The following is a 22,050-nucleotide window of genomic DNA, read 5'->3' as shown; positions in this document are numbered from 1 at the left end:
TTCTCATCAAAGCAATTTTATATCCCAAGCAGAAGAGCTAAAGTTTTTATAAGTAATCTATAGATTTTGTTACTTGTAAGTTATAAGCTCTAAATAACAGCATGTGGAAGCTGTCATCTTCTCTGTAACCGGTTTTGTATCTTCTACCAAGATTTCACTGTTGTGGTTCCTTGGGGGAAAAAACTCAATAAAGCACACAGGAGACTTAAAATTTATCTTTGAACTTTGCAGTACACTTGATTCTAAAATAATCTTACAGAACCCAGACTTATAATTGGTTCCTATAAATTTCTCTCTGGAAAATATTCAGTCAAGGCTACTTGTGATTGTTGGGAAGGGGCCTCGATTATTACGCAGCTGTGATCTCCTTTCATTTAGTATTTCAGGTAGAGAGGAAGCCAACTAATAGTTCCATGGTGAATGAACTGTGAATAACAGGAATCTTGGTTGAGGTGCAATGTTTTCTAGAACAAGGCAGAAGTCACTCCACTGTTAATTACTAGGCGGTGATACAAGATGGAATGAAGAGTCAGTGCTGACTTTGGAACAGTGGGACCAAAGTAAGAGTTGTGCATCGGTTCATAGACTGAGAGTGAAGGGACCTTAGAGGTCACCCAATTATTCTATAGATGAGGAAACTCATGCCAGAGAGATGGAATAACTTGTCGAAGATCATGCAAGTAGCAACTGGCAGAACTGAGATTAAAATACAGATCCACTAACCCCAAGTCAGTTATACATGCAAATCATAGGATTGAGTTTGATTGATAGGGAAAAATCTGTGCTATGTAGGCAGTAAAACCATTTTTGTTAAAACTTGTTTACACAGTACTCTGGATTGCAGCTATGTTTGTATAAAAGGCTAAAAGAATCTAATTTTAACTCTAGAAGAATATTTAAATAAGTAAGGAATTAATCTATAAAATGGGCAATATACTCAAGGATAATTCAGTTTAAATTAATTATGCAATTATTTTGGCAAGTTTCCTCCTATAATCTTAATTTTAAAAATGGCTAAAACAAAAAGTTATAGATTTGAAGTGCTTTTCTACCTTCAATAATTTCTTATGTACTTCCATTTGTATATTTTAAGTGATTCATTTCAGTCCTTACAGGAATGACTAAAAAATCCTAATTTTAAATCTGTGATTAAAGGCAGTAAGAGTTCCATGTGGGTGTTCACAAGGGCTATTTTTCTTTTTATCTTAGTGACGTTTCTCAGGGTATCTGGGGAAGTACTAGAAGCTACCCTGTATGTTCATTTATTGGACAGTCCCCTCCCCCCTGTTCCCATCTGATAGTTTCATTACAAAGTTAAAAGTACAGTGGGATAATTCTGACCTTTTCACATTGACTAATCTCTCAAGTTCCTTTGATTTGTAAGCTGCTTTCTTTAAGATTTCTCCAGGGACATCTGCTAGTTTGGCTACATTTAGTCCATAGCTCCTTGAAGCAACTCCTCTGGTTATTTGATAAAGAAAAGTAACAAAGTCCGGGATTTCCTCATCTTCCTGACCTACAGCAGAAAAGAAGAGGGGGGAGGGAGAAAAATAGATTGGGAAAAAAACCACATTAGGAAACTGAAAAAAAAAATCAAAGGATTAATTAGATTGAAAATGCTATTATTTTTTCTTAACATTTATTAAAATTTACAACCTAAAAAAACTATATTTGTTCATAATATGTCATATACCATTTTATCTTTTTTCCCACAACTCTGTAAAATGGATAAATTTTGCTATGATAATATTTTTGTGTTGAGGACATCTTAATTCACAAATTCTCAGTTAGAAGGGACTCTAGAAATCAAATCTAGCCTTACTACTTAATTTTCCAGATGAGGAAACTGAATTGTAGCTACACATAATGTGTTTGCATCAGATTTATAACAATTCAATGTAGGAAAAAAAAAAACTCTTCACCTTTGGGAAATTTGCCGTTAAATACAACGGAGATGAGAGATAATGGTTGAAAGCATACTAGAATCATTTCTCTCTCTCTTTTTCTGTAAGACAACCTGTACAATTTCAATATATAGGAATGAGGCCTTCTGGTTAATGAAAAAAATCTGGTTAACTGAGAGTTAACATATTAATCACATATTATTATTTTTCAAAGATTACAATATAATAAAATTAATAAGGCTAAAAAAACCATGATGAAGATAATTTAATCTTTTTAGATTAATCAGAAAGCACATTGGGATCCTGTCCTGTTACAGGTCTCTTTATGAATATAAATGCCCTATATAATGTGACCAGAAGGGGAAAAATTCTATGCTATTTGAACATTCTAGTTGCTTGCATTCTGGATAAATGGCAAGTTTGCTCTGCTAAACTACCCTGTAATGTGGTTCAAATTGCAGTCATCATATTTCAAACTTGACTTTTAATCTCCAAAATGAGTAGTTTTTATTAACTATTTTTATTTGGTTTTAAAATAACTTTTTAAAACTTAAAAATGTTATTATTAACCTTACCACTTATTATTTTCCTGCACAGAATCCTGTTAACAACCTACTTTTAACAAAAATACTGAAGCTTTGCAAGGCCTTCAGGTCTTTTGCTGGCACCATCTTATAACAAATTCTTTTTGGTCCTTCACTAACTAAACCCCTGTAGATCACGCTCAAGATAAAAAACCACAAATATGAGAATCCAGCATGTTTTGCTCTTTTCAACAGGTGAAAACCAAAACAGTTCAAAGCATGAACTGAATCTAGCTTGACAGAGAAAAGTACAATGGAATTTTCCATCATCTTTTTCTCTCACTATTTAGGAAGAGGAAAATAATACCTTCCTAATGGTGGCTGCCAGGAGTGGGAGGTGAAAAGAATGCTGACTCTGAGGAATACAGAAACTCAAGTTCTCCATTACAAAGAGCTAAGAATATTTTTTTAAATTAAAAAATCAAGACAACAAAGGACAGGTGAGGAAGTAGGTGGGGGCAGACTGAAGCCTAAGCATAGAGAAACCTTTGCCAACTAACTAGTGCCCTCTTTTCCCCAATCTTAGAAATAGTTACATCACTGGGAAGAGAGAGAGTGAGGGATGATTAAAAAAAAGGACTTCACTCAAGAGTGAAGTGGATTCTACACAGGGCTTTCTATAGCAAACAGGAAAAAGTTTGTATTGTCACAAAGAGTTAATCAGATAGGCAAAATGAAATCGGAATCTGCGAGAAATCTTTTTATTCTCTAATAACTGGAAAGGTGAAGACTTTGATCTCTGAAAGAGGTCTGAGAATAATAGACGTCAAAAACATTTAAGCACCTACGACGTACCTGGCACTGTGCTAAAGGCTGGCGAGAGAAGTCTAAGAGACTAAATATTTACTTGTATTGCCAGCCTTTGGCACAATGCCTGGTACACAGGAGGTGCTTAATAGATACTTGTTAACTTTCATAAAGGGGCTAAGTTGTTATAATTACAGTCAGTCCTCAACATCTGGGCATTTAACTTTCGTTCTGGCAACCACACAAATGCCCAGCTATGCTCAGTAGAGAAAAAAATGAGAGGCACAATGAGCACAAGTTTATACCCACAAAAAAGAAGAAAGTATTTGTAAAAGTGCTCATGAATCTGTTCCAGAAAGTGCTCAAGTAACCTCTCACATGCTGGCTGGGCAGGGCTGGTTAGAGCCCTTTGGACAGAGCCTCACAGGAACAGCATATGTAGGGGACAGTTCAACTGTAGAAAGGGAGATCAGAGATGGCAGATCCCCCATTTCCCTTTTTTACTTTGGGGTTCTTCTGACACCACTGACCCTTCCCATCCTGTCCATGCTGCCTCTCCTCAACTCAGCACTTTGTGGGTTATTTCATGGTTACTGCATTACGAAAAGGGAATATTGTGAGAATGTTCTGTTATAAAGAACTGCAGGCAGAGAAGTATATTTCAGAAATCTCTAGCTAAAGCTTACAGTTCACAAGAACCTAACACACTATTTCTGATAGGTTCAATGTATCGATATTCCTGTTGTTGACCTTTAGGCCATTTTCTAGGCACGTTACCCCTGCGAAAATTAAGGATTTAATTCTTGCAGGAAATCTGCTATCGTTGAGTCGTAGTTTTCATCTGTTGTCCTCATTATCCTAGGATAATTAATATGGGAAAAGACCACTAAAAGTTAATTCATTTACCAATATTTTAGAGTAAGTGGTAGAACAAAAGGTTATGATTGTTATTTTACTTTGAAAAATGAAACTAAAATTATTAAAATAAGTCTACCTTATTTAGCAAGACATAGGTAATGACTGCAACCGTTTGCTAATTTTTAGAGTAATGAATTGTGTTGATTTGGGTGGGAGGGGGGCATAATTTTTCCAACAAAATTGTATGACAACACAATATAATGTTTATCATATTTGACTTATATAGCACGCTCATAAAGAGGGTCTTTGTTATAAAAATATTTGAGAGCTTCATCCATTTCCCCAAAGTCCTCTATTTCTCCTTTCATATTCAAATCATCCTCTTTTGAAGTTCCTCCTGACAATCAGCAAGGGACTGACAAGGCAGTTGAAATCCGTGGAGATAGAGTAAATATTAAGCAGGAGGGTTGAGCATGGACTCGTTTTATAAACGGTCAGTTCATGAGTGAATGTTTTTGGGCTATGATGACTTCTGCTTCTCAGGTTGGAGCCTGGCCTAGCAGACAGAGAGCCAGCCTTGAAGTCAAGACCTGGGCAGGGTTCAGATCCCACCTTCAACACATTGCCTGTTTGACCCTCAACAAGTCATTTAACTTTTGAGGGCCACAGACAACCCATTAAGACTTTAACTTGTAGATCTGTGGTGTTAGATGGAGTTTTTTCAAGGGAACTTCCTATAAGGAAGAAATCACAGGTCTTTAGAACACAACAACAAAAATAGACTAGAGCACAATTTTATTATTTTGAATGCCAGTAAAATTCTTTTACTTTTATCTCTGATTTTATGACACGTTGCTGACCGTGTTTCTTCATTTATTTGATTTGTTGTCGTTCAGTCATTTCAGTCGTGTCCAACTCTTTATGACCCCATTATGGAGTTTTCTTGGCAAAGATGCTAGAGCGGTTTGCCATTTCCTTCTCCAGCTCATTCTACAGATGAGGAAACTGAGGCAAACAAGGTTAAGTGATTTGTCCAGGATCACACAGCTAGGAAGTGTTTGAAGCCAGATTTGAACTCAGGAAGACGAGAATTCCTGACTCTAGACCCAGCACTCTATCTACTGTGCCTCCTAGCCACCCAAATTTATTTGATACTGAGCTCCTAGCAACAGTTTCACAGCTTCTAGTTACAACATTTTCCTATTTTGCCTTACCTACCAAAAAATTTAGGAGCCTAATTCAATGCCAAACTGTTGCTGCCAACTCATCTCATCATTTACATGGTACTTTAAGTTTTGTAAAGTGTTTTATCTGAACTGTCTCATTTGATGCTCACAACAACCTTGTGAGGCAGGTGCTATCACTGCCTCTATTTTATTTCATTGAGTTTGAGAGCAGTTAAGATCTGGACTCAGGTCTTCCTGACTGTGCTCCTCATCCAACACTCTATAGCCACTGAGCTTCCTAGCCATCTGGGGGCATCTATTCCTTTTGTTCCCATTAGATGGGCCATTTTATTAGCCTTCTGAATATTATTAATGTGTAAACAAGTTAAAGTCCTTTGAGAAGTAGACAAAGAATAATACTTGAACAATACATGTTCCTATGAGGAGGTATAATTATTGCTATAGGTCATTTTCCAGTAATGCATTGTGATAAAAAGCAGAGGCTGCCTTTAAATTTCTTTTTTGTTTTTCTTTCTTTTTGGAGGCAATGGAGGTTAAGTGACTTGCCCAGGATCACATAGATAATAAGTGTCTGAGGCCAGATTTGAACTCATGTCCTCCTGACTCCAGGTCTGGTGCTCTATGCACTGTGCCACCTGCTTTTAAATTTCGTGCAGATCTATTTCTTTATTTGATTTAGTTCAACTTCCTGATCTTTTTTTAGGTCTATCAATATTTTTCTATTTTGAACACCTATGCCTGCCTGGTGAATTCTGCAGTGATCTAGAAGAGGAGTAATTTCTCAATTTAATACATAAACTATTCACAGAAGCACTGTGCCAGGTCTGAGGACTTAAAGAAATTATTATATGGTTAAGTTAAAATGTAAATGAACTGTATATATTATAAAACACTATGCTACATTTGTGTAATATTCATTGCATGTGTGCCAAAATACATAATATAATAATACCCTGAAACAAAAGTCCTATTTCAATGCTTCTCTGAGGGCTGGAGATTACTCTAGATTCTCCAATACTATGCCTAGAGAACTAGCGGGTCTTACCAAGATGTTGAAGCTTTGAATATAAGCCCAATAATAAACTGTCATCTGAAGACCAGTCTAAATAAATTCAGAGAAACTTATGATTTCAAGGCTGATGTTTCATGCTCTTTTTTTTTGGTCGGGGAGAGGAAGGAAAGGGTGGTCACAGAAACTCATTAAACCATATATTAAAGCATGAAATAGTTGTGTATGTCAAAGACATCATACCTTCACAGTTAAAATTATGGAAGGATGTTTTATTTGTAGTTGTATTAGTGCTGTATTTCTATGGGCTACTGAGGCTCATTTTCATGAAATGGATTATCTCTATAAGAGTAATAATTAAGGTAAACACCTTAAAAAGTTTTTTGACTGATCAAACTTCCTAAGAAAAGTCTCATCCCAGGTTTCAAAGATGAATAACAATATAGTACTTTCTAGTGGTAAATTAACTTCCACAAATGTGTGTCTATAAGATTCTGTTGAGTGATGCATCATTGGGTCTTAGGCACTTATTTTACCCGCTACTCATGAATGAAGAGGAGACAGGGAAACTTGGAGGAGACACACATGAACATAAATCCAGTTGGGTCCCCAAGGCAAGAAAAAAACATTTATAAATTGTGTGTGTGTGTGTGTGTGCGCACGTGTGCCCACACAGCTATTCCTTGGAATTCTATCAGTTGTCTGCTTCATTTGCAATGGGGCTGCTTGCTTTTTGTTTACCTTGTTAAAGGTGTGGGAGCAGCTGCATTTATGTATATTATGTTCCAGATGGACTGCAGTAATAAAACATTAATGCTGCAAGTTATCTGATCACATAAATGAAACTATTTTCAAAGAGCCTAATAATGTATATAATTAATTCAATAATACAGTTCATTTCTAACCACAAAAAGATCGACTCTAAATGCCATCAATAAATTCAGGGCCCCTTTCTCCTACTTGGAACATTTGCTGGAAATGTGCCTTAGTATGAAGCAGTATCAGCTAAGGCATCCTGTTTTCTATTTTTTTCTAATTCCCTCCTATATTAATTTTTTTTTTACTTTCAGGTCCCCTGCCTCTGCCCATTTTCAGGATAGAGGTACATGAGGCTATGCAAACACAGGACAAAGTAGTAATTCAGACATCCATAATTTTGTTATTACAGGTACTCCCTCCATTAACAGATCTCAACCTTTGTACAACTTAGCAGATGAGCTTTCGGAGTTGTGAAAAACTCATCACCTGGAAGACAACTGGGCAATGAGATTCTCCAAACTTAACCACGCTGGTCCTTGAAAGAAAAAAATTTAGTCCACCACTGCTACGGTACATAAAGCAATGGTGGAAACCAACAAAACTTCTGTTTGGCTGGGGTTGTATTTAAGCACCCAATGTCTTCTAAATACCCAAATTAGGCATTACAATAGGACTTTGTTACTGTTGTTCAGTTGTATCAACTCCTTGTGAGGTCTCATTTGGGATTTTCTTGGCAAAGATACTGGAGTGGGGGTCAGCTAGGTGGCACAGTGAGTAGAGCACTGGCCCTGAAGTCAGGAGGACCTGAGTTCAAATCCAACCTCAGACACCTGACACATTCACTAGCTGTGTGACCTTAGGCAAGTCACTTAACTCCAACTGCCCTGCCTTTCCCCCTCCAAAAATTAAAAAAAAAAAAAGATACTGGAGTGGTTTGCCATTTCTTTCTCCACCTCATTTTACATATGAGGAAACTGAGGCAAACAGGGTTAAGTGACGTGCCCAGGGTTACACAGTTAGTAAGTATCTGAGACCAGATTTGAACTCAGGTCCTCCTGACTCTGGGCCCAGGGCTCTACTCACTGTGCCAGCTAGCTGCTGTACAACAGAAATTTAGGGGAGGTCAATATTTCCACATAATAATAAGGAACTAATATTAATAAACAAAAAAGTCCATATTCCTATAAAAGTTCCAATCAAACTGAAACTTAAGTTGGGACCTGCTAATCTGCTGCAGGGAATATTTCATACCTGGTTTCTGTGTACTTTCATCTTCATTAATAAGGAATCCCATGTGGTAGTTCCCTACCCACTGTGGATATGCTTTTTCTAGTTCACACACAGGAGGATAATGTGTGACAAACAGGGTCAATGACTGCACCTAAAATGATATAATAAATAACATGTAAAGATACATTTTCAATTTTGTAAACTTATTTTGAAATCCTTTCTTGTAGGAAGTGATAACATAGATAGGACTGGAAATAATGAAACTCAATCAAGGACCAATAGCTAATAGAATACCATTTGCATTATGAAATGAAATCAGAACATGCGAGCTATGCAATCGAGGGCTTCTTGAAAGCCGGCAGTATCAATCATGTAGATGTTAACCATGATCACACTCCCCTTTCATTCATATCTCTAGCAAGAAGGTATAGTGTACCTTCTCACACTATGAGGCCTTCCACCTGGATTTGTAAAATGGATTTGCAAAAGGCTGGGGGAGATTGGGGTGTGTGTGTGTGTGTGTGTGTGTGTGTGTGTGTGTGTGTGTGTACATACACACAGATATGTATAAATATGTGTGTTTGTATATATATATCTGTCACTAGATAGATATATATGAGATCTATAAATCTAGGTAGATATAGAAATCTCTAGCTCTCTACAGTTAAATACACACACATGCACGCGCACGCACACACACACACATACACACACATACACGTATAATTTCAAACTACTTAGTCTTCATTAGATTTAATTTTTCTTTAAGATAAAGTTAAATTAGTAATCCTGAAAAATCAAAATTAGAAGTAGCATGTTCAATTCAGTATCATATTGTATCATTTCAATCATTAGTTCTGACTAGTTCTGATAATGTTAGTCAGACTTGTTTGTTTTTTATCATGTTAGGATTATGGAAGCCATAGTAAGTGGGCCATGACAGGCTTGGCCTCTATCACAATTAGAAAAATGTTCTTGATCTTCACTTTAAACAGATGGAGAAGACTCATTAAAAATAAAATTAAAAATGACAAACCAGATGTCAAGGCAGGTAAATTTCAGTTACAAAAACACATGAGCCAAATGGTGATTTTTTTAATCTTTTGTAAGTTATTTTTCTTGCAGAACACTCCTTACATATTAGCTCCTATGACTCCCTCCTTCATTAAGAGCAAGGATCCTTTTTTTGTTGGTTTATTTTTTTTTTTTGCAATCACATGTAACATCTTTGTTGTTCTTCATGTTTACTTTGAGCTTTGGCTTTCTTGTTACTATTCTTTCAAGGCTTTCTACTTCTAATTTTGAGGTTGCCAAGGACTAATATCTAGAAAGTAATACAGATGGAAATCTTCCATTAAATCTCAATTTGATGCCTCATCAAGGTGCGGAGATAATTCTGGATTCTTCAATGCTATATGAGAATGGCATAAGCCACTGGTGTCAAACTCAAATACAGAAAACACTATTCTATATGTTAGGAACCCTGTGGGCCATATATTGACTTAGTTTTAAAATGTAATATTAATCTGTTCTATTGTGTTTCTATTTATTTTGTTAAATATTTCCCAGTTACCTTTTAATCTGGTCTGGGCTGCATATCTCACACTTCTTGTGCAGACTATAGCATAGTGCAGCAAGGTAAAAGGGCTTAGAGAATGCTCTCAGTGATGGAGCGAATGTCTGTTTTACAAGGACTACTCTAGCTAGGTTTGGACAAACTTGATCTTAGCCAAAAGGCTGAGAAGCAATTCTAGTTTGGTTTGGGAAAGCTCATCACATAGCAGGCCATGATGGGATGAAATTTTTTGGCCACAACAATTCTTGAAGACAGTCTACTAAGTTATAAGGGAATTATAATCTGCAAGAATGGAAGAAGAATCCATGCTGACAAAGTCATAGATTGTGAAAGTACTGAAAAAAGTATGGATGGAAATGTAGCTAGAAACTCTCCTGTAGGGGCAGCTATGTGGTGCAGTGAGTAGAGTACCAGCCCTGGAGTCAGGAGGACCTGAGTTCAAATCCGGCCTCAGACACTTGGCACATGTACTAGCTGTGTGACCTTGGGCAAGTCACTTAACCCCAACTGCCTTGCCAAAAAAAAAAAGAAGAAGAAGAAGAAACTCTCCTGTAGAGAACACACAAGGACTCTAAAAGAAATTGAAGAAAACAACATCAAAAACTGAATATCCTTAAATGACATAAAGGAAACCACAGCCTATGATATTCAGTGTATGCAATTTTAATGACAAACACAATCTCAAAAATACGTTTTAGTTTTCCAGTCCAAATATGAAAGGTCACATTAGATGGCCTCTGAGGTTCCATAGAGCTCTAATTGATAATCTTATGAACATGTACTCCTACAGTCAATTATTTTTAAAAAATCAATTATAAGTGGTAGCTGTTACTTTTAGAAAGTTTAAGGGCTAGGTTTGAAGAGTTCAATCTAGGGTGTTGAGGCCATATACACATTTTATAAAGAAAATGCAACTACTTACATCTCGAATAAAATGCTCCAGAGTAGCATAAGCAATGGCGATTCCATCATGGGTGCTTGTCCCTCTTCCTAATTCATCTAAGATAACTAGGGACTGTGACGTTGCTTTTCTTATGATCTCTGCTGTGTCTGTCAGTTCTTCCATAAAGGTACTCCGTCCCTTGTATATGTTATCCGCAGCTCCCATCCTACAAGTAAGATTTTAGTAAAAATAGTAAGATTTTAGTAAAAATAGTAAGTACTATTTTCCCCTTGGACTTCACTTAAATTCAACAAATATGAAGTAAGTGGCTGTATGTGTTTATATGCTAGAGGCAAAGGAGACCGAAAGTTTCTATGGTCCCTCTACAGACCTAACATATACACTGATAAATGCAAAATAAGACATAAACAGGATATTTAGAAGAGGTACAAAAGCTTGTTTTGTGAGGTCTGAGAGGGAAAAGGTTGTTGCTGATAGTGGAGAGGTTAAGGGAAGGACTCATGGAGAAAGAGGCACTTAAGTTTGACTATAAAGGACTGACAGAAACATGTTAAATTAAAAAAAAAACCATAGATATATACATATGTAAGCTTTAAAAATAATGTTTACTTCTGTTCTGATTTTGTTTTTCTCACTGCTGTATCAGTTATGTGAAACCCCTCCCCTCTCTTTGTATTCTTCATATCAAATTTATGGTACAACAATATTCCATAAGATTGGTGTGTCACAATAGAAATTCAACAGCTGAAGAGGACAAACAACAAATGAACACCATGAATTGAGGGAATGAAGTGGGAAAAAGCAGGGCACAATTAGGCTACAGAGAGTATACTAGATTGAGTGAAACACATAACATGGGGAAGTGGGTAGTAACAGACAAAGTTGGTTCCAATATTACATAAACTCTTTGAAAAAATAGGAAAAGAAGGGGTCCTAACAAATTCCGTCTGTGATGCAAATATAGTCTTCAGACCTAAACCGGAGAGAGTCAAAACAGAAAGCTAGAGACTAAGTAGTCTTAAAGAATGCTGAATTAAAAATTTTAATTAAAATATTAGCAAGGTAACCACAGCAACATATCACAAAGATTATACACTACGATCAGCCTAGTGTTATGCCAGGAATGCAAGACTAGCTCAATACTAGGAAAACTAGCAACATAATAGATCGTATTAGTAATAAGAACAACAAAAATATGTAATTATACGACAATGTAGCAAAAGCTTGTGACAAAATACAACACCCGATCCTGTTAAAAACACTAGAAAACATAGAAATAAAAGTAGTTTTCCTCAATATGGTAAGTAGCATCCATATAAAACCAAGAGATGGCTCTATATAGAATGGAGATCGACTAAGAGTTTCCAATAAGAGCAGGAGTAAAGCAAAGATATCCATCATCTTTAATATCAACCACTACTGGGATATACTAGAAATGTTAGCTGTAGCGATAATACAAAAGAAATTGTAGGAATAAGCAGAGGAAAAGAGAAAACAAAATTACCACTTTTGAATATAATTTGACAGTTTACTTAGAGAACTGTAGAGAAAGAGAATCAATTAAACATTAATCGAAACAATAACCAGTGAAGTTGCAGGATATAAAATAAATCCATGTAAATCATCAGCATTTCTGCTTATTACCAACAAAATCCAGCAGGAAGAGATAAAGAAATTACTTTTAAAATAATTAAAATACTTGTGAGTCTATCTGCTAAGTCATACATGCAGGAACTGTATGAATACAACTAACTACCAAGCACTCTCTATAGACACAAAGACAGACTTAAATAACTGGAGAAATATTAATTGCTCATGGGTAGGCAATACTAATTTGCTTATTCGGTTCCATATCCATCAAACTCTCAAAAAATTACCTTATAGCGCTAGAAAAAAATAATAACAAAATTTGCCTGGAGGAACAAAAGTTCAAGATTCTCAAAGGAAATAATGAAAAAAAGTAGCAAAGGGACCCCTAGCAATTCCAGAGCTCAAACTATACTGCAAAGCAGTAATCGTCAAAACAATTTTGTATTGGGTAAGAAAGAGATGTTTATCAGAGGAACAGATTCTAATAGGTACAGAACATATAGAAAGCAAATTATCACAGTAGTCTGGCACTTGATAAACCTAAAGATCCTACTTACTGTGGTGAGAACTCACTGTTTGACAAAAATTGCTGTGCAAACTGAAAAGCAGTCGTCATATATCAGATTGAAATGAACACATCACACCACATACTAAGACAAGCTCCAAATGGATACATAACTTAGGCACGAATGAATAAAAAGAGAACAATTGATTCAAGAAGGACGCCGCTGTAAAGATAAACAGCTTTGAAAGACCCAACTCTGATAAATGCAAGGACCAGCTACCACCTCCAAGGAGCAATGATGAAGCATGCTATCTCCTAACAAAGATGTGATGGACCTAGAACACAGAATGAGATATACATTTTTGAACACAGTCAAGATGGATTTTTTTTCACTTGACTATGCACATTTGTTAAAAGGATTTGGTTGTTTTTATTTCCCCCTACCCCTCACCCCCACTGGAGGTGTGAAGAGGTAGGAGGGAGAGAAAATGGATTTTTGCAATTGAAAAAAATTTCAAGAGATAAAGTTAGAAAGGTGGGGACAGTCTTGAATGTCAGACAAAGGTGGGTAAACTTTAGTTAAGAGTCACTGAAATCCATCAGTGGGGTATGGTTGGGGGGGTCATAAGTAGATCTATGAAAAATTACTTTGACAGAAGACAGGAGGAAGGAAAAAATGGAAAGATGCTGAGAAGACTAGTGGTAATGAAATGTCTATATTAAGATGGTGCCCAAGTAGAAGTGAGAGGTGTGAGAGATTTTGTGTAATAAGACTTGGCAGGACTTAAGAGGTTACAGAACAGGAGGAATTAAAAGACTAGTCTTAAACATGGGAGATAAGGTGATCAGTGGTGCTACTGATGGAAGAATGAATAGGTTTAAAGGGAAAAAATAATAAGCTTTGGCTTGGGGCCATGTTGAGTCTGAATTGCCAGCTGGACGTATCCAATCAGGCAGCTAGGTGGTGCAGTGGATAAAAATCTGGGCCCGGAGTCAGGAAGACCTGAGTTCAAATCCAGTCTCAGATATTACTAAGCATGACCCTGAGCAAGTCACTTAACCTTATTAGCTTCAGTTTCCTCATCTGTAAAATGAGCTGGAGAGGAAAATGACAGACTACTACAGTATCTTTGCCAAGAAAACCCCAATGGGATCACAGAGAGGACACAACTGAAATGAATGAACAACAACATATTCTATAGGCAGTCAGATATGCGGTTCTGGATCTCAGAAGAGAACGAGAAGTTTATGTGAATTTCTTTTCCTCACGTGACAGCAGAGTACCCCTTTGTGGAGAACCCCTGTAATATCCCAATGGATCTATGGTGAAATACATTTAGGTCCTCCTACCACTGACACAATGCCAACTCCTCTACGCCTTACCAGCATTAGTTGATGTGGCTGAAAAATCATTCTGCAGCCAACCTGGTGATAAATCTTTCTGAATTTAGCTGGAGTGATTCTTGGGTGACAGACATAAAAGTCTATCACCAGAACAATTATGTGTTTCCAGAGAACACAATGAAAATCTCAGCAGCTTGTAATATAATTTCTCCCAAAGTCCTATAAATATGGAGCTATTAACAAGAAATTAGTAAAATAAATAAATGAATAAATAAACAAATAAATAAACTATGTGCTCAATATCAAGGTGACTGTACATCAAAAGGGTTTCTTCTGGGAACATGCTGGACCTAACCTAATGCTTAAAGGAGGTACTCTATTTTCATTCCCCGCAGCATGGCGTATGGGCATCCCTTCCACTCCAATGTGGGCTACATAATACTTCACTGTGGTTTTATGCTTAAAAACCATGTGTACTAGATCAGGAGGCTTCTCAAGCATTTTCCTACCTGTGTGGCTAACTCAAAGACTATGAGATGTATTGCCCCAAAACTACAAGGCAATCAAGAATATAATAAATATTTGTTGAATGAATGATTCCTCATCATTCCCACAGGACAGAAGCCACCCCACCCCCCCATATCATGTTGCATTGAAAGTCTTGATTTTTCTGTGAGGTTTATACACATTACCTTTTCACCTGTGGTTGTTTTCCTCATCTGTAAAGTGAGGAGAGGTGGGACAAGATGAGATATCTCTGAAGTCCCCTTTGGCTCTAGATTCTGTAACCCCAAGGGTTTTTTTTTTTAAGCTTCCCTGAAAAGCTGCTAACCTAAGAGTATTTGGATTGCTATTTATCTTAATTTACTAATGCCTACTAATCTTTTCCTAAGCTTATATCAATATGAAAAATAGCTTTTTAATCTTTAACGTTACTTTGAAATCTTTAAAATAATAATGTCTGACACTCAATTAACCTTCACATTGATTTGTCTATATATGATTCTGGCTGTGAGATGATACAGAAGAATTATCCAATCATGAACACACTGAATATAATTATATGTATATATGTATACACACATAATAGTTTCATAAGAATTAGGATAATGGCCAAATGTTCAACAGCATTTTAATCAGACATTTAATCAGACATTCACTGAAGTTCAGCTTAGTCATGAAGTCCTTTATTTTTATTCAGGCATTTCCCAATACTATATTAAAAACAAGGGCAGAAGTCCTGCTCATTTCCATATAAGGAAATCAAAGAACATAAATACCCTTAATCTTCCTTCTTCAGCTAAACAGACTGGTCCTTTTTATGAATGGAACTTGCTAAATGAATGGAACTTTAAACCATATGGAACTTAAAACACATTGGAAATCCTCCTTCCTCCCCCTCTAGTATATTAGAGTACAGCATTAACTTTTTTGAAACCCATTAGAAAATTGAAAGCAACCGAGGCATCATTTAGTGAGTGCACAGACTGAAAGAATTAACTCGCTTTTCAAAATGGCTAAATTATTATCCAAGATTATTTTAGGCAATAGAAGAATTAGCCCATTAATAAATATATATTAAACACCTACTATGTGCTAAGCCTTCAGGATACAAAGAAAGGCAAAGGATAGTCCACAGTCTAATGGGGAGACAACATACAAACAACTATGTACAAATGAGACATACAGGACAAATTGGAAGTAATCCATAGAGGGAAGGCACTAGCACTAAGGGGATCAGGAAAGGCTTCTTGTAGGTATGGTGGCCTGGAACTTAAAGGAAACCAGGAGGTAGAGACGAGTTAGAAGAGAACTGCAGGCATGGGATATAGCCAGTGAAAATGCCTGACCACAGAGGTGATAGGGAGCCACTGGAGTTTAATGAATGGCGGGGTATAAGCTGGAGGAGCATGACATGGTCAGACCTGTGCTTTAGGAAGATCAATTTGACAGCTACGTGGAGAATGAATTGTAGTGGGGAGAGACCCAAGTCAGGGAGACTCCAACCCAGGCTACTGCAATCATTTAGGCATGAGGCAATGAGGATGGGTCTCACTGTCAGAGGAGAGAAGGGGGTGTTTGAGAAATGTTACAAATTACATTCAGTACGATCCTTCCCTCACCTAACAAAATTCATTAGAAAGGCAGAACAGGCTGTCAGAAGGCGTCATGGAGCTCATGAGTTAGTATGTCTGCAGGGCAACATAGACACCCATATCACACTCCCTTTGCTGGTCACACATGAGGCGGGTTTGGGGCATTGTAAAGCCAGTGAAATAAAGTACACCCTGAGAAGTCTACTACCTAAGCATCTAAAAAACCTCATGCTGCTGTCTGGTACACAGGGTTCTTCCTGGAGGCACCCCATACTGCACATCCTTCTCTGCTCCCAATGCCCATCAAGATGATTCCCAAGCCCCACTGCACTTTCTAATTTCAATTGGTTTCTTCCTTACATTCATGCCATTAGCTTTTATTGCATGCTTTACTCCTGACCGCACAAAGGCTGGCCTAATTCAAGACTTACCAGTCTCCTTCCCATTATCCGCCCCCCCAAACACTCTGCTGGTATCATTCCCTTCACTTGATGCAGCTCCTCACCAAGCCCTTGACTCTCCTGCCTCTGGGTCCACCCCAATCCATTCTCACTACAGCCTTCTCTCTTCTATTAACCAAGACAGTGGAAAAGAAAGGAATAAAGACAGTTTTTCACATATTAGTGACATATGGTAACATAATTGTGTTGCCTGACTAGATATGTTTTATAACAAGGGCTTTGTTTTTCTATCTTTCTCAATGGTCAGGGAGAGGGTGAGAGGGAGAAAAGGCAGATTTTCATTGATAGAAAAATTTAATTTAAAAAATAACTAGCAATCACCTTCACAAGTACTTCAGGAATGCACTGATTAGAAGTCAGTGTATTACAGCAGACAGGGAGTTGGTGGTTCTGGGTTTTAATCCCAGTTATGGGATTAATCGACTAGATAAATGGAATTGTGTAAGTCACTGAACTGCTCCAGTGTTTGAGTTTCTTGTAACTCAAAAACTGTAACATTTGTTGTTCAGACATTTTAGTTGTCCCCGATGCTTCATGACCCCACAAAAAACTAAAACTTTTGTGGAGGGGAAAATTCCCACGTGTACTAACAGGTCATTTGAAAGAAAAGTTGCAAGTAACGAAAGTAGGATTAAGACTAAAGTGTTCCTTTATTCTTCCTTATACATGTGGACATTGTGCATATTTCTAAGGTTATATTTCCAAAAACCATAAAATTAAAATAAATATGAACTGGAAAGGAAGTTAATAGCTTTTAAAATCTTTTTTTATGGTACTAAAATTACCTTTTAATGTTCTACTCTGAAAGTTTAGCATTACAATAAAACAGTATTTGAAATTAATTGAAAACTATGCAAATAACCTCAAACTTATTATTTCATATTCTCTAGCTAAGAGAAAAATCATGTATAAAAAGTTATCATCATAGTTATACAGGATATAATTTAATTTAAAACATTATTAAACGGCATGCTTTAAATAGGCTACTCTATGCTAAACTATTGGCTTTAAAACCAAAACTGGTCTCAACAAAATATGATTTAAAAAGAAAAAATACTTTTAGTCCTACTTAGTGCTTGATTTGGATTCAGGAAGATCTGAGTTCAAATCCTACCATAGACACTTATTGGCTCTATGATACTGGATAAATCACTTACTTTTTCTCAATCTCAATTTCCTCATCTCTAAAATGGGGATCAGTTTATCACCTACTTTACTGGGTAGTTATGAGGATCAGATGAGAGAAGCTTTGCAAATATGAAATACTATATACACACCAGCTATTATTATTATTAAAACTCCTGGTTTTATACCATCCCCTTTTTTAGAACTATCCCTGTCAGTGTCTTCTGGGCCCTCTTCAATGCTTGACTCTTTGTGACCCCATTTGGGGTTTTCTTGGCAAAGACACTGAAGTGGTTTGCCATTTCCTTCTCCAGTTCATTTTATAGATGCAGTAGCTGAGGCAAAAAGAGTTAAGTGACTTGCCCAGGGTCTCACAGTTAGTAATCTGAGGACGGATTTGAACTCCGGAAGATGAATCTTCCTCCCTCCGGGCCCAGCACTCTATCCACTGTGCCTTCTAGCTGCATCATCATCATCATCATAGTAATAAACATTCATTTATACAGCTCCCCAAGCTATATAAATGCAAGGTGCTTTACACAGGAGGAAGGGTAGGCAGTGAACAGATTAGACATGAAGTCAGGAAGAACCAGGTTTAAATCCCCTTTCAGACTTTACCAGCCATGTGACCCTAGGCATCTGGCCTCTCGAGTTTCAATTTCCTCATCTGTAAAAAGAAGGGGTCAGACTCGGACCTCTAAGGTCCCTGCCAGCTCTAAATCTATAGTTCTGCTTTCTCATTTGGAAAACTGAGGCTGAAAGATGTTGTATCTGACTCCAGATAACAAACACAGTGGCAAAGTCAGGGCTAAAACTAGTCTTGTTCTCTTGTCAGGACACCTCATGCAATGGTAGGACTGATGGTGCTAAACTGGATTTCTGAAGGTCTTAAAAAAAAAAGTTCACAGCCCTTAGTAATGAGCTAAGTAGGTTCATAACTGCCTCCATCCAGCTTCTTAATAAGGCCAAACACATAAGGATCATTTTGTTCATCTGATCCTTGGCTCACAAATCCAGTCTTCTGATTGCCTCTCACATCCCTTGCAAATTCCTCAGCGGTCCTTGCTTATCCTATGTGGGATCACAGATTTAGAGCTGGAAGGGACCTAAAAATCCAACCACCCTCTTTTACAGATGGGAAACTAAAGCCCAGAGAGGCTGCTATTCAGCTTTTAAACCTCTGCATGCAACAATCTCCCTCCCTTCTTTCTGGTCTTGCCATACTCTGTTATTTTTTCCTTTAAAATTTTCATTAAACTAATCTCCACGAACTTTATTAGCATCCCCTGAGCACTTATGTAACTTTACACAATTATTAATTTCTGCTCAGAAACCTTGTGAATTCCAGAACATGAAAGCTGGAATGGACATTAATGACCATCTTGTCCAGTCACTCATTTAACAGATGAAGGAATTTTAAAGGAGAGAGATTGTGGCCTAAAGTTCCAAAGCATCTCAGTGAAACATTGGAAACTATCATCTACATCTGACTCTCCTACCAGTCTCCCTTCTACTTTACTACATTTAAGTGTAAGTTGAGATCTGTTAAGTATTGTCTCTTTTTAAAATGTGTATTGGTCCTATCTCTAGCCCTCTAGGGACAGGGACTAACAAGTTTTCTATTAGATTTACTTCTTTCAGTAGCATCTCATGACATGCCCTGCTCACAGTGGTGCTGGTGACTCACTAAAATCTTAGTATAGATGTTAGGGAGCTGTGCTAAATGTTTCCAATAAACTAAGTCAACATAATGCATTTTCTAGTTTAAAATTTTCATTTATTCATAAATCATTTGAGCACATAACTATGTGCCAGACACTATACCAGGTGATAAATTTTAAATGTTTCAAATTTTGAAAGCTTTTTTTAGAAATGAAGGAAAGCCTAGAACATTTTGACATGAAATGAACAAACATATACCTGATTTTTGTTGTCATCTTGTATGTATTCCCACCCAAATGTAACAGAAAACCTAGATGAAATTTCTTAGGTTTCATGGTAAAGGTACTGAAAAGTTGGCCAGCTCAGGCTACACAGAAGGTTGTAGTTATGTGATTAAGGGGGAAAAACCCTCCAGGATATTTTTAGGAGTGACAGGCAGACTTAATCCTTCTAATCCTCCTTTCTAGCCCTTATATAGGTCAGGAACGGTTAATAATGCATTAATGGAGCCAAGGAATTTATTAATTTATGAGCTGCTTTATATGGTTAAGAATACTTCATTGACAACTTGATCAAGGAAATTTCTTCCTATTAAGTTTTGAAAGGGTATACTAAAGCAGTGGAGCCCAAATGCCTAATTACAGCTTTAGGGATGCCCTTCTCCTCCTTTTAAATCACCATCTCTGAGCCTTAGGGAAAGGGAAGAAAGGCAGCTGTGGGCAAGGAAGTTAAGTATTAGGGGAGGGGCACATGGGGTTCTAGGATATGAAACAGGGAAGAGAAAGGAGATCTGGGCCACTGTGGATAGCAGATTCTCTTAATCCCCAGGTTAATTATCCTCTGGCTTCCAGGCACTCATAAATTCCTGGAATTCCTTGAAATATGCCACACTTACCTGGCTTGGGAAGCAATATCCTACACAGTCTTCCAACAAAGTGTATCCATTACAATGCAAAATTCTGAAGACTAGCTTTAACTTATGGTCCACATTATTCAAGTCATGGTCACTATGTTTTAGCAATAATATCTATGGAATAATGATTACATGTTCGAGGTATAGTCAGATACCTTCCTCAGGATGGTGGAGTGGGAAATGTTACAAACAGCAAGAAAATGCTAAGTGGAAAAATAATTTAAATAGAATATTGAAAATCAAGAGAATTTCTCTTAAAAGAGAAATAAAAATTGTGAGAACAGAATTTATGGCCTGCATGGCACAAATAACTGGCAGAACAGAAAAACATGAATTCTGTGGTGGCAAGTCTACCAAAGAAACAAAAGAGAAAATAACTGATTAGAATTAAAAAAAAAAGAAGTGAAGAACCATCTGGAAAGAGAGAAGCGAAAAGCAAAAACACTAAAAGAAAGCATGATCTCTATATAAGCAAAACATATTGATCTCTAAGACAGGATAGGTATAAACAACTTGAGGATTATAGATTTCCCAAAAGAACATGACAAGTTATAAAAACAAACAACCCTGAATACCATAATGCAAAAAACAATACAAGAAAAAAGAGGTATCCAGAACATTCCGAGAAAGAAAATCAGACCCAAAGTGATCATCTGCCTCTCAACTACCCCAGACAAGAAAGTAAACAAACACTGCAACTAAGGATGACAACAATAATAAGGTAACGAAACAGACCACTGAGAGAGTTCTTCCTAAGTATACATGAGGAGACAAGGCTAAAAGCAGTATCAAATAGAGCTGATGGTGGAGAAAAGAAACATGGCTTGGTAGAGAAAGAGCCTGTCTTGGAGGTGGAAAAACCTGGCTTTAAGCCCTCTTCTGACATTTACAGGCTCTGAGACTCTTGACAAGTCACTTAATTCCCAGTGACCCAAGCAACTCTCAAAATTACGTTTTAGATCGACATTTGATAAAGGGAACTTTCCTTCCAGGGTGTTTGTTCCCTGCACCAATAAAATCATAGTTCCAGATCAGAAAGAAAAAGATGAGCATACCTTACCATAAATAATAACAATAACATTAATAAGTTGCTGAGTGCTTGGTACCCTTAGGAGCAACTCCCGCTCGGGTTAGTAAGGATTTATGAACAATCTGTTGGGAAATACAATGTTAAGCTTAGATAGTTTAAAACTGTACCAAGACTTTTGAAGAACCTTGAAGTTATCCGTGTGGCAGAAAGACAGAGTGCTGGACTCGGGAGTCAGCAAGCCTTGAATTCAAACCCACCCCAGTCACTTAGTAGCTGTGTACCAATTCCCACCAGGTACACTTCTCTGGACCGGACTCCACCATGGCCCTAGGAAACCTCATCGGCCTCTAAGACTCATCAGCTTTGGTGCTCACACCTCATCAGTACTCTCTGCTCCTCCCACTGGAGGGCAGGACGGCGGAGCAAAGAACTCTTCCCAAAGCCTCCAATGAAAGAGAGCCCTCAGGCCAGCCATCTCTTCACTTCCTACAAGCTGCTCTCCTTTGGACTGGTCTCTATCATGCTCTCACAATGGGTACCTTCCCTCTGTTTTTCAGCTTCCTCGT

General features: G+C 37.3%; 1 protein-coding gene across 1 annotated transcript in view; it reads right to left on the bottom strand.

Moving 5' to 3' along the window:
• MSH3 (mutS homolog 3) overlaps window positions 1-22,050 on the bottom strand; it is a 202,550-nt gene that overhangs the window by 642 nt on the left and 179,858 nt on the right. The window contains exons 21-23 of the mRNA XM_036764612.1: window positions 10,777-10,963; window positions 8,300-8,429; window positions 1,342-1,516 (exon numbers count right to left, since the gene is read on the bottom strand). Of these exons, the coding sequence (XP_036620507.1) occupies window positions 1,342-1,516; window positions 8,300-8,429; window positions 10,777-10,963 (492 nt within the window). The remainder of the gene's footprint in view (window positions 1-1,341; window positions 1,517-8,299; window positions 8,430-10,776; window positions 10,964-22,050) is intronic.

Source organism: Trichosurus vulpecula, chromosome 1 (genome assembly GCF_011100635.1).
Source record: "Trichosurus vulpecula isolate mTriVul1 chromosome 1, mTriVul1.pri, whole genome shotgun sequence".
NCBI lineage: Eukaryota > Metazoa > Chordata > Mammalia > Diprotodontia > Phalangeridae > Trichosurus > Trichosurus vulpecula.
Note: the sequence above shows the minus strand (reverse complement) of the source record. Positions and strands in the feature narration are given on the sequence as shown.